General features: G+C 49.0%; 1 protein-coding gene across 1 annotated transcript in view; it reads right to left on the bottom strand.

The window, feature by feature from the left end:
* The window catches only part of PCYOX1 (prenylcysteine oxidase 1), a 41,999-nt gene extending 26,433 nt beyond the window's left edge, over positions 1 to 15,566 (bottom strand). The window contains exons 1-3 of the mRNA XM_082255363.1: positions 15,415 to 15,566; positions 9,403 to 9,622; positions 7,681 to 7,848 (exon numbers count right to left, since the gene is read on the bottom strand). Coding sequence (XP_082111489.1) covers positions 7,681 to 7,848; positions 9,403 to 9,622; positions 15,415 to 15,514 — 488 coding nt within the window. The 5' untranslated portion in view covers positions 15,515 to 15,566. The remainder of the gene's footprint in view (positions 1 to 7,680; positions 7,849 to 9,402; positions 9,623 to 15,414) is intronic.
* Between the last annotated feature and the right edge of the window lie 759 nt (positions 15,567 to 16,325).

The raw sequence follows: 16,325 nt of genomic DNA, 5'->3' as shown, positions 1-16,325 counted from the left end.
ATTTCCTGAACCCACCTGTCCCGAACCCGGGACAGCCATGGCTGAAGGAAACCGAGCAAGCGTCCCCCCACCCCAGAGTCGGGTGAGGGCGCCCCTTCAGGCCGCACTGTTGTGGGCCGCTGAACCGGACTGGCCGGACTTTTGCTTACCAGTCCACGGCTTCTTACCAGGAGCCATCTTAGCCTTGTGGGATTAGGGTAAGAGCGTGCTCTTACCACCCGTGATCCCCCTAATTAACGTATCTAGGGACTCACCAAAAAAGGCGAGAACCATCATAGGGCAGATTAGCCAAGGTCTTACGCGAAGATTGGTCCACCGACCAACACTTCAACCAAACCGGCGAGACAATACCGCCACACCATGTACACGTGCAGCCAACGGAACCATATCCAGGTCCGCATCACACAAATACATGACACCCTGGTGGATTTGATCCACCATATCCAAAGTCGCCTGGAGGGCAGAATCAGCCACCAGGACGCGATTAAGCACCTGCGTCCAGCTCGCGACAGCCTGAACCGCCATAAGTGAAGCAAATAAAGCTTTCAGCATAGAACCCATAATAGAATAGGCATGACGGGCAAGGGACTCCGTCCGTTTGTCCGTGGCATCCCGGAACACCGGGATATCCTCAGCAGGAATCGCAGTGGGCTTATTCAGAACCGCTATCGCGTGATCCACCGGAGGTGGGACACACCAACGCCCATCAGTAGCGGGCGTAAAAGGATAGCGCAGCTTAAACCTACTTGGTATAGCAGAAGGCTTGCGTATATTACGCCAATGTTCCTTTACAGCGCATTGAAAATCATCAGTGCAGGGAAATACCTGCGATGTTTTGCGTCTTTTCTGCGTCCCATAAGCCGCCAAGGCAGCAGGAGGACAAGGTTCATCCTGTAAACGCAGTGTTTGCTTGATAGAAGCAACCAATTCATCCATGAGTGCAAGCTCTTCAGACGAGCCAGGGGGAGAAATATCAACCCCCTCAACCTCAGCCTCCATTTCTGACCCTACAAGGTCCAGGGAGGAACGGGACCCCGACAAGGAGACCCCAGCAACAGCAGCCCCATCACCAACACCCTCTGAATCAGAGGAAATTGAAAACTCTGGGCCTTTGAGGATTGAGCAGCCATCAGCAATTGCACCTGAGTCGCAAGGCTAGCCACAATCGCAGCCAAATCCCCCCCCCCCCCCCGAGGGGGAAAACCGCAGTCCCCTGGCTTCCCACCAATGTGACAGGAAATTTGCTTTCCTGAGAATCCATGCCCCAAAATGAGTAAAATAAAATGGGTGACCGCCCCTTTAAATAAGGCGCTGCGAACGTAGCCCACCGCCACACAAGCACACCCACACCAGGGACCCCCACAGGGAGAAGTTATACTCAGGCAAGGATACAGAGAATAGAGGGAAAAAACCTGGAGAGACCACTGCTGCTGCTGGCCAGATCGGTGCTCCTGTAGAAAAGGAATTGCTGATATTCAGGGCGCGCCATTAAAGCCTATGGGAGGCTACCAGAAAATGGCCGCCATGCATGTGTACCATGCGGCCGGAGCGAGTACAGCCAAAATGGCGCCGTTTGGCGCCGAAACCGCCACTCCCCCACCTCATGAAGGTGGAATAAAAATACACCACATAGTTATAAAGAACATGGTGGACCGCCGCAGCGGCGCTGTAATGTGCCCCAAACATGATAGCATCAAGTTCCACAGCACACAGCCGTTCACACACTCAGACTGACACAGAAGTGCAGCACAGCCCCCCCTTCTTGCAGCCCACAGCATGCAGTGTGAGAGATAGGGAAACATCAATAGTGTGAACACAGGGCAAGGTAACACAGTCCCAGACTGACACCCCCCAGACAGACAGGTCCCCACATGAATACACTTACCTCTTACATGGCGTGGGGGACCCGCACAGGCGAACAAGCCGCTGTACATGAGACAGGGAGAGTCGCATCCAGGACGCAGCAGAAGGTGGGTTGAGAAACCGCACAGCGTCCAGTGAGGTAGCCACCTCACCCTAGCATCCCTGCACGGAACAGGGATGGGTCGTTCAGAAAACTCAGGAGCGGTACCTGACTGAACGCTCGATGGCGGGCTGAGAAGCCACTGACCCACAACCTGCGACCAGGGGAGTCAGCCCGAGACGCAGCCCGCATTATCCTCTTCATCCGAAGATCTAACTATTGCTGGTAAAAATAACAGCTAAATAAAGAAAGAGAAAAAACTCAAATAAAATCAAAAAAGAGAGAAGGCTGAGACAAAATGCCCCAGCATAGAGACATCCAGCTACTCCTGACAAGCTAGACATTGAAACTGAAGCAGGAAACAGGAAGCAGGAGGGTATAGACTGAGGGGACCACCCCCTGGGGTGGGGATATGTTAAAAGCTTTAATATTGACATATTCTGTTGCCTAGCTACTCCTACGGAGCAAAGTCTAATACCCCATTGTGACGAATATGAAGATGGCGGCGACTGTCGGAGGACGTAAGAGAAAAATAGATTTTTTTCTCCCTCCTCCTCCTCAGTGGGCTCAAGTGAGGGCAAAAAGATAGTTCACTGCACCACCCCCCACACAGCAAAATCGATGTAGATTTTCCCTGCCTAATCTCTCCAGCCTGTCCCTAAAATGCTCAAATAACTTTCCCTGCCTACACTCCAACTTCTCCCTGCATTCTTTTCGGGCAAATTTTTTCACTGTCTGTCCCTAATCAGCAGCCAGCACGTATGATGTGTGCTCTCTCCCTAAACTACAGCAGAATGACGCGTCGCGCTGGGTCTCTCGAACTTGCGCGACGACATGGGTCACATGCTTCAGATGGCCAATCACAGCTACTAATACATTAGTAGGCATGGCTGGGATGGCTTAAGGCACACCAGTTAAACGCTTGTTGATTGGCTGTTGAAAGCCCGCCATTAAAAGCGTGCCATTACATACAAAACAGGAAATAAAATTACCGAACACGGATTTTAAACCCGAACATGCAGTAACGTTTTCGGGTCCATGTCCGGGTAGCAAAAATCCAATTATTCGGTAGGAACCCGAATAATGCAGTCCGTGTTCGCTCAACACTACCCAAAATACATTCTGCTACTCCTCCCAAGTATGGCAATACCATGTGTGAGATTTTTACACAACATACAGAGGCCCAACATGCAAGTAGTAGCTCCAGGCGTTCTTGGAGCCTCAATTATACACAATTTCCTGACAACTTATTATACTTTTGAATGCCCTGGAGCACCAGGACAATGGAAACGCCCACAAAATGACCACATTTTGGAAAGCCAACACCTTAACATATATTCTATGTGGCATTGTGAGTCTTTTGAGCATGTCATTTTTTTCCCACAAGTTTTTGGAAAATAGACAAAAGTTGTCCATTTATAAGATATTTCTAAGACACTGATTTGCATACCACAAATTACATTCTGCTACTCCTCCTGAGTATTGTGATACAACATGGTTGAGGCTTTTACATAGCCTGGTCGCATACAGAGGCCCAACATTTAAGGAGCACCGTCAGGTGTTCTAGGGACATAAATTCCACATCTGATTTCCTGACAACTGATCACATTTTTGAAGGCCCTTCATATTTCCAACACAAAGCATGTACATATCAAGAATTACAATCCAAAATACATTCTGCTGAGCAAAGAGTAAACAAAAGATTATCTGTGGATTTAGTAGTGCAATTGTCCACAGGAGAGCATTGATCCAGGCAGCAGGCAGGGAGGTGGTCAGCCACAGCAAATGGAGTTGTCCAGGCAACAGGCAGGAATATTGTCCATAGTCAGTACAGGCAGGGATACTGTCCATATACAGTCCAGGTAGAGATATTGCCAGCAGTGCCACATTTTGGTCCTGGTAGTAGGCAGGAACATGGTCCATAATACAGATAGCAGGCTAGGAAAGAAAGGGGACAGGGATAGAGGCTTCTCCCACCCAAATCTCTTTAAAGCCTCCAGACCCTTACCCCGGGAATGAGAAAACCAAAAAATGTGTTTTCTTCATGCAGAAAAATAATTCTGAAGCCCCTCACATATGTGAGACCCCTGTGTTATGGATCCCACTACTTCAGTAGCAGGGTAAAAGCTCAGTCCAAGAGGCAAACAAAAAAGTGGTCAATAAACAGTTCAGAGTCCTGTTCCAGAGCAGGCAGAGGTATGTACAGTTTAGCGTTAGGCAGAAGCATGGTCGTATAACAGGCCAGGGTCAGTTCCAGAGCAGGTACAGGTATATAAAGTTTAGTGCAGTGGCATAAGTGGAGTCGAGGTAAATGACAGGAATTGAGAATTACGATTACCATATTTCACTAATAATGTAGAGAAGTATGGTAATGGCGAAAACAGTCACCTATACAGAGGCCTGGTTGGGAAGGAAACGGGGGGGGGGGGGGGGGGGGCAATAATACACTGGGTCTCAGGAAAAAGGTGTACATGGCACCTGCTCACTGAATCTGAGCGAATGCTTTCTGGTGGGCCTTCAGGGTACACAATGGCAGTTATAATTTCTTCCTGGTAATGAAGATATGATACGGGGGTCCCGGTAGATTTACGGTAAATAATACAGGTATTACCAACGGTGGGTTTTTCTTGTGGGAAGGTAGGGTTCGATCATTTGATCATTGTAGTAGACTCCCCCATGAACAAATTATAGTTGTGGACACATGCTGGTTTCTTGATTGGGGTGTACCTTCTGGGAATTTTCACATAGGTGTCATTATAAAGGGATGAGAGAATGTAGAGGTTTCGTCTGTCTCTCCACCTGATAGCTATTATCTCATAATTCCGCAAACACGCCGTCTCCCCACGTCGTAGTCCTTCATTAACATGCCTTTGTGGGAAGCCTTTCCTTTTGGCTCTCACTGTCCCACATGCTGGAGTCTTCTTCCCATGAAAATTGCAGAAGAGGGGCAAGCTTGTGTAGTAATTATCCACATATAGATGATAAGTTTTCCAGGAGTGGATATACAAGCTCCCAAACAACTTTTCCGCTGGCTCCAATGTACTCTGGGCATTCAGGGAGATGCAGCTAGGTATCCTTCCCTTCATACACCAGGAAGGCATAGATCAGGGATTCTCAAACTACAGCCCTCCAGCTGTTGAGGAACTACACATCCCATGAGGCATTATAAAACTCTGACATGACTAGGCATGATGGGAATTGTAGTTCCTGAACAACTGGAGGGCCATAGTTTGAAGAACCCTGGCATAGATGTACCAAGTGGCTCTGTCACATAATTTGTAGAGTTTAGCCCCATATCGGCCCTTTTGTTGGGATTAAACTGCTTGAAGCCCAGCCTGCCTGTGAAGTGGACAAGGGACTCATCCACTGAGATATTTTGGTTGGGCGGATTCCTCAGAGAAAAAAAAAAAATTTTGAAGTGGCCGAATTTTAAATAATTTGTCATATGCTTGGTCATTTCGGGGAGGGCACTGGGCGTTGTCGTTGTAATGAAGAACCACATAATCATTAGGTATCTTGATCTTGGCATAATGGATGAGAAGATTGACATGTGGTGGATAGGGTTGGTGCACCAGTCGAAGTATAATTCCTTCTTTTTTGTGAGTTCCAAAAATATTTTAAATTCTTCCACTGTTAGTTCTCTCCACTTATAGGGATGGGCGTAACTTGAACCTGGGTTGCGTGAGATGAACTACAGGCGGCCCCCAGGTTACAGACATCAGACTTACAAACGAAGGTAGACAACAGGAAGTGAAAGGAAATCTACGCCCAAGAGAAATTCACTCCTGTAAGAGTTCTCATGGGAAAAAGGTGTCTCCACTGAAGCTTTATCACCAATCCTTGCTTCCACAACCACCCAAAAATTTCAAAATCCATTTGTCATAGGGACAGAAAGTGAGGTGAAATCTTCTGAACAGGGGCACAAACAGCAAAACAAATGTTACAGGGGAGTTAACCCTCCCCTATGCTATCCATAAAACGTAAAAATTATTTTTTGGGCTGGAGTTACACTTAAAAAATGTACCTGTTCTGACTTACATACAAATTCAACTTAAGAACAAACTTACAGATCCTATCTTGTTTGTAACCCAGGGACTGCCTGTATTGTGCATAGAGGTTGCACTGGGTCACAATGGAAGATAATAGGTCTTGGGTAAAAATTAAATAGAAAATTTAATAGGGGCAAAATTCTCTTTATTAACCCAGACACCTGGCTAGGCGGTAAAAGGGGGGATGTTTGCTGCTCTTGAATTAGGGGTAAGCCACAGAGGGTTGTGAAGAGCATAGGGAAGGCTGGCATGGGTCCTAGCCCTTTAGGGCTGAGATGACACCCCACTAGTGCTTGGCCTTTCTTGCAGTGGTACTCCATTTCTCATGCATGCCACTGCGCTACTGGTGGATGACACGGAGCTGCTGGTTGATGCCACTGCTCTACTTGTTATAGCCTGCTCCTTGACAGAACACCTTCGTTTCATGGGCACACTTTCCTCTTCCTCTGATTCTATAGCAGACCCACTGCTTAAAAAGGAGTTCAAATGCCGAATCAGACTCCGACTCAGAGAGCTCCCCGCTGCTCAAGCTAAGAAGTTGGTATGCCTCCACATTGGAATAAAAAATTTTCGCCGTACTGGCGACTGTGGGCTGGGGTGCAATAGGGACTCTAGGACAGATGTGGCTGCACTGATGGGTGCTGATGAAGGTGCACTTATGTGAACTGATGAGGCTGCACTGATGTGCACTAATGCATTGCATTGAGGCTGCACTGATTAGCTGCCACTGACGGGTACTGATGATGATGATCCAATGATAGGGTGGCACTGATGTGCACTATTGGACACTGTAGTGGCACAGGTAAATGTAGCTGCACTGATGGGCATTGTATTGGTGCAGATTACCACTGATGGCACTGTAGTGGCACGGATCTTATTTTTTGCGCTATAAACAAAAAAATACTGACAATTTTGGACGGACGACGTCACGTATGACGAAACCGGTCGGGCGGTACTGGACGCACAACTGTCACGCCCCCTAGACGCCGGCTCACACACACGCGGGACGCCGCGGTCTTCTGTATCGGCCTTGGATGTTTCTGATGTGCCTATTTACAAGCTACTCATGTAAGTGAAATCTAAATAAAACCTTTGTGGAAATTAAACGGAATTACGCTATGTGCTGCTTATTTCCTTTCATATGTTCATGACACCATGTTTGGAGTAACTATATGATATAGAGAAATATATCTGATTACCTGGTTTCTGGAGGAGGTGATCCATTTGGAATCATTACTTTAGCGTATGTGGCCGTTCCATTAAGTTGGAGGCCTAAGCTTCTGGTAAGCTGCCATTTTGCTACTTATTCCACGGGTGCACCCCTGCTTTTATCTTTGGATTTAAGTTTTCGGGTCTATCATTCACTTTAATATATGGGTTACACCATATTGGATAGCGCTGCACTATTTTTTGCTTTATATTGTTGATTTTACTATTGATCAAGTGTTTTTCAGCTGCTTTCACATATATCATTTTATTTGATGACTTATTTATTCACTATTAGCGCAGGATTTTTTGTGTTTTATTATTATTATTATTATTATTATTAATAATAATAATAATAAACAGGAATTATATAGTGCCAACAGTTTGTTCAGAAATTTACAAAACAATAATTAATCTGCATGCAGATCTTGAAACTAGCAAAGCGTAATTATTACAACGTACCTCATGAACTTATCCAAAATATCTTCGACCCACATGTACATTCGAAGGAAATTCAGCCCATAATTCCACAGCATTTTTATAATATTTATAAGGAACCATTCACTCTCTTGAAAAACAAACTCGTCTCCATTGTAAATTCCCAGCAGATCTCCAGAAGGTGCACGTGAACTCAGACCTGTAAAAAATGCAGAGTGTCAGAGGTAAGAAAGTAGCAGTCTGGTGACTGATGGAGAGAGAGCCTTGAGACCTGGATAACGCTGGTCTATAGAAGAATAGGACTCGTTCATAAGGGCGCTGAGGCCTGTATACCATGAACACTTTTTTTTTCACTGTCTCTACACCCCAGGTTCTGTATACAGGCATCCCATTTAAGTCTATTAGGACGCAACACCCCCATGGACACAGTTGCTCATCCTAATCTGACCAGCTTACAGTTGAGGGTGAGTGGCCCCAAAAAGTAGACAGTGTACATTCAGGGCCACTCACCTGCACATCTATCACATTAAGACAAGAGGCATTGCCTGTGCAGCCCCTGTATCCTAATAGGCCATACACACTAAAATTTTCTGAAGGCTTTTTCCTTTAGACTTACCAAAACCATATAATAGGAGGTCAACCCTAAACACTTTCAATTTGTATGCAATCTGGCAGGCCCTTGCACTACATAGAAAAGGTAAATCTGAAGGAAATCTACCAACAAAAGTTGGATAGTGTGTATCCAGCTTAAGACTTGGATTGGCTGTCTGTATGCAGCACTTGGAGTCTCAGCACCCATTTGAACAAGGCCATAGACCGAGCTGTGCAGCAAAATGACCGGAAGGCTGAAATCAGTTTGTGATGGTCGTTATGCTAAACAAACTCAGAACGCTGTGTAAAGCTGGCTATGGACTGATCGTTTTTCATTCCTTCAGCCATTGGGCTGAAGGAAAAAAAAAAAAAAAAAAAAAAACCGACCCCTTCATCCACACAAAAGAAGTGATGGAAGAATTCCCCACATTAACCAAAAATCCCCCACCCCTCGGGGAATTGTATTCTGACAGTGGTACCCGCAGCTGTCAGAAAATACTGATAAGCACCTGCAGATTGATGGAAAATTTCCAACATGTCCCCTCAAAAGAAGACGATTAATCAGTCAACTTCTGTTGAATGGGAGAGCCCACACTCCTCCAAATTCAGCAGTACCAGCTTAACTTTAAGGTTTGGATGAATAAAGGTGGACAAAAAGCCCTGCTACACATTTATTCTGCTAAGTGGGCTAAGTCCTTGGAAAACTCTCCATCTAAAGACACGTCTCACTCCCTAAGGCTAGGTTCACTCAATTGTGTTTTGTGCCACGTTGTGGGGGCACAAAAGTCTATTTGTTTGCATGTACTGCTGTGCCTATGGGAAACTTTCTCTGCACCTTTGATAAAACGCAGCCTCACACAAACCCCATGGAGCCTTTGCACCCTCATGCACCCGAAAATGTGCTGCTAATAATTAATGGCACTCCTGCACATCTGTAAACGTGGAGAATATTTTGACTGTGGGTGAAGCAACCTGTGCGATTTACACACTTCCCTACACCCGCAACCCTGTGAACATATCCTAAACCAAAAAGCTCCCCAAGTATTAAGTATGACCAATTTCAGATCATGTTTTCTTGATTCTATAATGTCAAGGAACTTACCCTTTATTTATGATTAAAATAATCTGGATAACATGCAGTAATTAGATTGCTACACACTGGACTTACCCAGATCTTTAACAAAAGCTTTCATATGGAGATTCAGGGGGTGTATCACTGACCCCCCAGCCTCATACTGGTTCCCTTCCATCTCGATCGTAGCCAGTCGGCCACCCACGTCACCTTTCTCAAATACATCAATGAGGACATCTTTCCCAAACTTCTGACGTAAGAAATAGGCTGCCGATGTTCCTCCAATTCCGGCTCCAACAACAGCTACGAAACATACAAAAATTATTATTTTATGTCAACAAAGTGAACTTCACACATACATTCAATTAGGGGGTCAATTTATAAAAAAAAAAAAAAAGGGAAACAAAACAGGTTTATTTCCTCTAATTGTCACGTCCATCTAGTGGTCATTATACAGCAATTTCCTTAAATATTGCAATCAGGAAAATGCTGAATTATGGCCACCAGATTGCACTGACAATCATAAGATATAAATAGAAAATGACATTTCACTTATACAGTATTAGACACATTACGGGGATTACTTGCAACAGCTGTGCAATTGAAACACCTGCACAGCATTTTTTTTTTTTTTTTTTACATAGACCTCTTAAAGTAAGGACTTACCTTTAACACTCATTCACACCAGAACACAGAGCTTAAAACAGCCTATTCTAAAGGAACGGGCTCAAGTGCACCTCAATGCATGCAAATCTGGGGCAGGCTCAATTTTATATATCAATATCTGCATTCCAACTGTGTAATTATATGCTTTACTTCGAAGGAAACCTGTGATGAGAGAAATATAGTCTGCTCTTGCTGAACACATCGAGTGACGTTGCCTGGCTGTCACTAGTCCACACAAGCTGCCTGTTAAGTCAGTAGCCAACACAAGAGTAGAGATGGAGGCACTCATTTCTTTCATCTGCTACATAATAATAATAATAATAATTACACAGGATTTATATAGCGCTGGTAGTTTACGCAGCGCTTTACAACTTGAGGGTAGACAGTACAACTACAATACAATTTAATACAGTAGGAATCAGAGGGCCCTGCTCGTTAGAGCTTACAATCTAAGAGCTACAGTGTCTTGCAAAAGTATTCACCCCCTTGGCATTTTTTGTGTTTTGTGGCTTTACAACCTGGAATAACATAGATTGTTTTAGGATTTGCATCATTTGATTTACAGAACATGCCCCTCAACTTTGAAGATGTTTTTTTTTTTTTAAGGCTGCATTCACACTTGAGCGTAGCGTTTTACTGCGATTTTTACCGCAATTTTTACCGCGATTTTAGGCGTTTTTTTCAGGCGTTTTTGGAGGCAGGCATTGACATCTATCAAAAACGCTGGTAATCAGCCCAAAATGAAGCTCATGTACTTTTTTCAGCTATAGGCGTTTTGCAAAACTTTTTTTGAGCGTTTTTGGAGCTGAAAAACACTCAAAAACGCCCAGGTGTGAATGGAGCCTTATTGTGAAGCAAACAACAAAATAACAGAAAAAATAAATGTGCATAACTATTCACCCCCCTAAAGTCAATACTTTGTAGAGCCACCTTTTGTGGCAATCACAGCTCCAAGTCGCTTTGGATAATAAGTCTTTATGAGCTTCCTACGTCTTACCACTGGGATTTTTGCACATTCCTCCTTGCAAAACTGCTCCAGCTCCTTCAAGTTGGATGGTTTGCGCTTGTGAACAGCAATGTTTAAGTCTGACCACAGATTTTCTATTGGATTGAGGATTGGGCTTTGACTAGGCCATTCCAACACATTTACATGTTTCGCCTTAAACCACTCAAGTGTTGCTTTAGCAGTGAGTTTGGGGTCAATGTCCTGCTGGAAGGTTAACCTCCGTCCTAGCCTCAAATCACGCACAGAGTGGTACAGGTTTTGCTCAAGAATATCCCTGTATTTAGCACCATCCATCTTTCCCTCAACCCTGACCAGTTTCCCAGTCCTGACTGCTGAAAAGCATCCCCACAGCATGATGCTGCCACCACCATGTTTCACTGTGGGGATGGTGCTCTTTGGGTGATGTGATGTGTTGGGTTTGCGACAGACATAGCGTTTTCTTTGATGGCCGAAAAGTTCAATTTTAGTCTCATCAGACCAGAGCACCTTCCTCCATACATTTTGGGAGTCTCCCACGTGCCATTTTGTTTTTTGCTGAAAGTAATGGCTTTCTTCTGGCCACTCTGCCATAAAGCCCAACTCTATGGAGCGTACATCTTATTGTCCTCCTATGTACAGATACTCCCGTCTCTGCTGTGGAACTCTGCAGCTCCTCCAGGGTTACCTTAGGTCTCTCTGTGCTGCCTCTCTGATTAATGCCATCCTTGCCCGGTCCGTGAGTTTTGGTGGGCGGCCGTCTCTTGGCAGGTTTGCTGTTATGCCATGTTCTTTCCATTTGGTTATGATAGATTTGATGGTGCTCCTGAGGATCATCAAAGATTTGGATATTTTTTTATAACCTAACCCTGACTTGTACTTCTCAACAACATTGTCCCTTACTTGTTTGGAGAGTTCCTTGGTCTTCATGGCAGTGTTTGGTTAGTGGTGCCTCTTGCTAAGGTGTTGCAGCCTCTGGGGCCTTTCAAAAAAGGTGTGTATATGTAATGACAGATCATGTGACACTTAGATTGCACACAGGTGGACATTTCACTAATTATGTGACTTCTGGAGGTAATTGGTTGCACCAGAGCTTTTTATGGGCTTCATAACAAAGGGGGTGAATACATACGCACGTGCCAATTTTCTGTTTTCTATTTCTAAAAAATCGTTTTATGTATATATTTTTCTCATTTCACTTCACCAACTTAGACTATTGTGTTCTGATCCATCACATAAAATTCAGATTAACAAAACATTGAACTTAAGGCTGTGTTGTAACAAAATAGGTAAAAAGTCAAGGGGCTGAATACTTTTGCAAGGCACTGTACATGCTTGTTCTTGCTCATTGCTTCAGAATAGGGATGAGATCTGAGTTCAAACCCACCTGAATGATCCCGTCAGGAAGCCATCACCTGTACTGGCCAATTATCTGCGGCTGGGGCATCCCTCCTCTGTAGCAACATGTATCCCATACAGACTAGGATCCCAACACACCAGATCTCATCCCTGCCTCAAAACTACTGACCTTAGATGCAGCCAGAAAATTAGCATTTTGTGAAGGAGCTCAGCAATGGCAGCCTACATGATTTCTTTATGACTGGTGAGCTTTAAGGCTGAATTGGGAAACCACTGTAGGTGTGCGGGTACTCCACACTGCTCTGAGGACAGGGACTGGCCAGACTACTCATTATACCCTAAAGCAGTGGTTCCCAACCTTTCTTCTCTGACATACACATTGGAAGTCCATTTCCAGGTCCGGCGACTACCTCCCCCTCGGCCCGTCTCTACCTCCTCCCGGCCATGGCTGCTCACTACCTCCTCCCGCCCACGGCCCTTATCTACCTCCCCCTGCCCATGGCCCATCTCTACCTCCCCCCCCGCCCTCGGGCCATCTCTACCTCCCCCCCGCCCTCGGGCCATCTCTACCTCCCCCCCCGCCCTCGGGCCATCTCTACCTCCCCCCTCTAGCCCACGGCCTGTCTCTACCTCCCCCCTCTAGCCCACGGCCTGTCTCTACCTCCCCCTCTAGCCCACGGCCCGTCTCTACCTCCCCCTCTAGCCCGTCTCTACCTCCCCCTCTAGCCCACGGCCCGTCTTTACCTCCCCCTCTAGCCCACGGCCCGTCTTTACCTCCCCCTCTAGCCCACGGCCCGTCTTTACCTCCCCCTCTAGCCCACGGCCCGTCTCTACCTCCCCCTCTAGCCCACGGCCCGTCTCTACCTCCCCCTCTAGCCCACGGCCCGTCTCTACCTCCCCCTCAAGCCCACGGCCCGTCTTTACCTCCCCCTCAAGCCCACGGCCCGTCTTTACCTCCCCCTCTAGCCCACGGCCCGTCTCTACCTCCCCCTCTAGCCCACGGCCCGTCTCTACCTCCCCCTCTAGCCCACGGCCCGTCTCTACCTCCCCCTCTAGCCCACGGCCCGTCTCTACCTCCCCCTCTAGCCCACGGCCTGTCTCTACCTCCCCCTCTAGCCCACGGCCCGTCTCTACCTCCCCCTCTAGCCCACGGCCCGTCTCTACCTCCCCCTCTAGCCCACGGCCCGTCTCTACTTCCCGCCCACGGCCCATCTCTACTTCCCGTCTCTACTCCCCCCGCCCAGTCTCTACTTCCCCCCCACCCACGGCCCATCTCTACTTCCCCCCCACCCATGGCCCATCTCTACCTCCCACTCTAGCCCACGGCCCGTCTCTACCTCCCCCTCGAGCCCACGGCCCGTCTCTACCTCCCCCTCGAGCCCACGGCCCGTCTCTACCTCCCCCTCGAGCCCACGGCCCGTCTCTACCTCCCCCTCGAGCCCACGGCCCGTCTCTACCTCCCCCCCCGCCCTCGGGCCATCTCTACCTCCCCCCCCGCCCTCGGGCCATCTCTACCTCCCCCCCCGCCCTCGGGCCATCTCTACCTCCCCCCTCTAGCCCACGGCCTGTCTCTACCTCCCCCCTCTAGCCCACGGCCTGTCTCTACCTCCCCCTCTAGCCCACGGCCCGTCTCTACCTCCCCCTCTAGCCCGTCTCTACCTCCCCCTCTAGCCCACGGCCCGTCTTTACCTCCCCCTCTAGCCCACGGCCCGTCTTTACCTCCCCCTCTAGCCCACGGCCCGTCTTTACCTCCCCCTCTAGCCCACGGCCCGTCTCTACCTCCCCCTCTAGCCCACGGCCCGTCTCTACCTCCCCCTCTAGCCCACGGCCCGTCTCTACCTCCCCCTCAAGCCCACGGCCCGTCTTTACCTCCCCCTCAAGCCCACGGCCCGTCTTTACCTCCCCCTCTAGCCCACGGCCCGTCTCTACCTCCCCCTCTAGCCCACGGCCCGTCTCTACCTCCCCCTCTAGCCCACGGCCCGTCTCTACCTCCCCCTCTAGCCCACGGCCCGTCTCTACCTCCCCCTCTAGCCCACGGCCCGTCTCTACCTCCCCCTCTAGCCCACGGCCCGTCTCTACCTCCCCCTCTAGCCCACGGCCCGTCTCTACCTCCCCCTCTAGCCCACGGCCCGTCTCTACCTCCCCCTCTAGCCCACGGCCCGTCTCTACCTCCCCCTCTAGCCCACGGCCCGTCTCTACTTCCCGCCCACGGCCCATCTCTACTCCCCCCGCCCAGTCTCTACTTCCCCCCCACCCACGGCCCATCTCTACTTCCCCCCCACCCATGGCCCATCTCTACCTCCCACTCTAGCCCACGGCCCGTCTCTACCTCCCCCTCGAGCCCACGGCCCGTCTCTACCTCCCCCTCGAGCCCACGGCCCGTCTCTACCTCCCCCTCGAGCCCACGGCCCGTCTCTACCTCCCCCTCGAGCCCACGGCCCGTCTCTACCTCCCCCTCGAGCCCACGGCCCGTCTCTACCTCCCCCTCTAGCCCACGGCCCGTCTCTACCTCCCCCTCTAGCCCACGGCCCGTCTCTACCTCCCCCTCTAGCCCACGGCCAGTCTCTACCTCCCCCTCTAGCCCACGGCCCGTCTCTACCTCCCCCTCTAGCCCAGGGCCCGTCTCTACTTCCCCCTCTAGCCTACGGCCCGTCTCTACCCCCCCTCTAGCCCACGGCCCGTCTCTACTTCCCCCTAGCCCGTCTCTACCTCCCCCTAGCCCACGGCCCGTCTCTACTTCCCGTCTCTACTCCCCCCGCCCAGTCTCTACTTCCCCCCAGCCCACGGCCCATCTCTACTTCCCCCCCACCCACGGCCTGTCTCTACCTCCCCCTCTAGCCCATGGCCGTCTCTACCTCCCCCCCCTAGCCCATGGCCCGTCTCTACTTCCCCCCCTTGCCCACGGCTGGTCTCTACCTCCCCCTAGCCCAGGTCCGGCGACTACCTCCTCCACGGCCACCATCATATAGGATGCCATACGCACCTAGCCTGTACACACTATAACCTCCCTACATCTCTCCCTGTCATGTCCCTCTACCTGTCCCAATAGCCCCGCCCCCTCTTCCCCTCACATAGTCCTGGTTCTCACCTATCCTGTTCGGAGGGTACCGGAGCTGCTGGGTCGCTGCAACCCTCAGGCTGCACAGTATGAGTCCAGTTAGCATGCAGCGGGCGGCGGAGACAAACATGCTGCTTCTCGGGTCACTTCCTAGATGCTCTGCGCATGCGCCGAATCCTCTCCCTTCCCCGTGTGTTTCTCCGGTGTTTAGACGCGGGGGCTGCTGTGCCGTGTGTCTCTATTATATGCAATGACCGGACACTGTCCTACGATCTGCAGAGCAAAAAATCCCGGAGAGATATATGAGAGAAGAGGGCTGTGGGTGAGGAGTCCCATAAGAGACCTTTGAACAGGTTATCTCTAGTCACACTGCATGAGATAAGGTTCAGCACAAGGGAGCAACACTGAGCTCCTGTCCTGTGGGATTCTTCTACTACTATATATTTTATAAAGGGGAGCTGAAGGCAAACGTGGGTTTTCTTTTCATTCTAACCCCTTCACGCCTAAGGCCTGTACACTGCTGCTGATAAATGGGCGTTTTTTCCAGGAGCCACTGAACTCTCTCTATGTTATCTTATGGGCACAGTCATGCGTTTATAGGCCCCTGAACTCTCTCTATGTTATCTTATGGGTACAGTCATGCGTTTATAGGCCCCTGAACTCTCTCTGTTATGGGTACAGTCATGCGTTTATAGGCCCCTGAACTCTCTCTGTTATCTTATGGCCACAGTCATGCGTTTATAGGCCCCTGAACTCTCTCTGTTATCTTATGGCCACAGTCATGCGTTTATAGGCCCCTGAACTCTCTCTATGTTATCTTATGGGTACAGTCATGCGTTTATAGGCCCCTGAACTCTCTCTGTTATGGGTACAGTCATGCGTTTATAGGCCCCTGAACTCTCTCTGTTATGGGTACAGTCATGCGTTTATAGGCCCCTGAA

The sequence above is a fragment of the Pelophylax lessonae genome (assembly GCF_965119305.1).
Source record: "Pelophylax lessonae genome assembly, chromosome: 4".
NCBI lineage: Eukaryota > Metazoa > Chordata > Amphibia > Anura > Ranidae > Pelophylax > Pelophylax lessonae.
The sequence above is the reverse complement of the archived record's forward strand: the minus strand, read 5'-3'. Positions and strand labels throughout refer to the sequence as shown.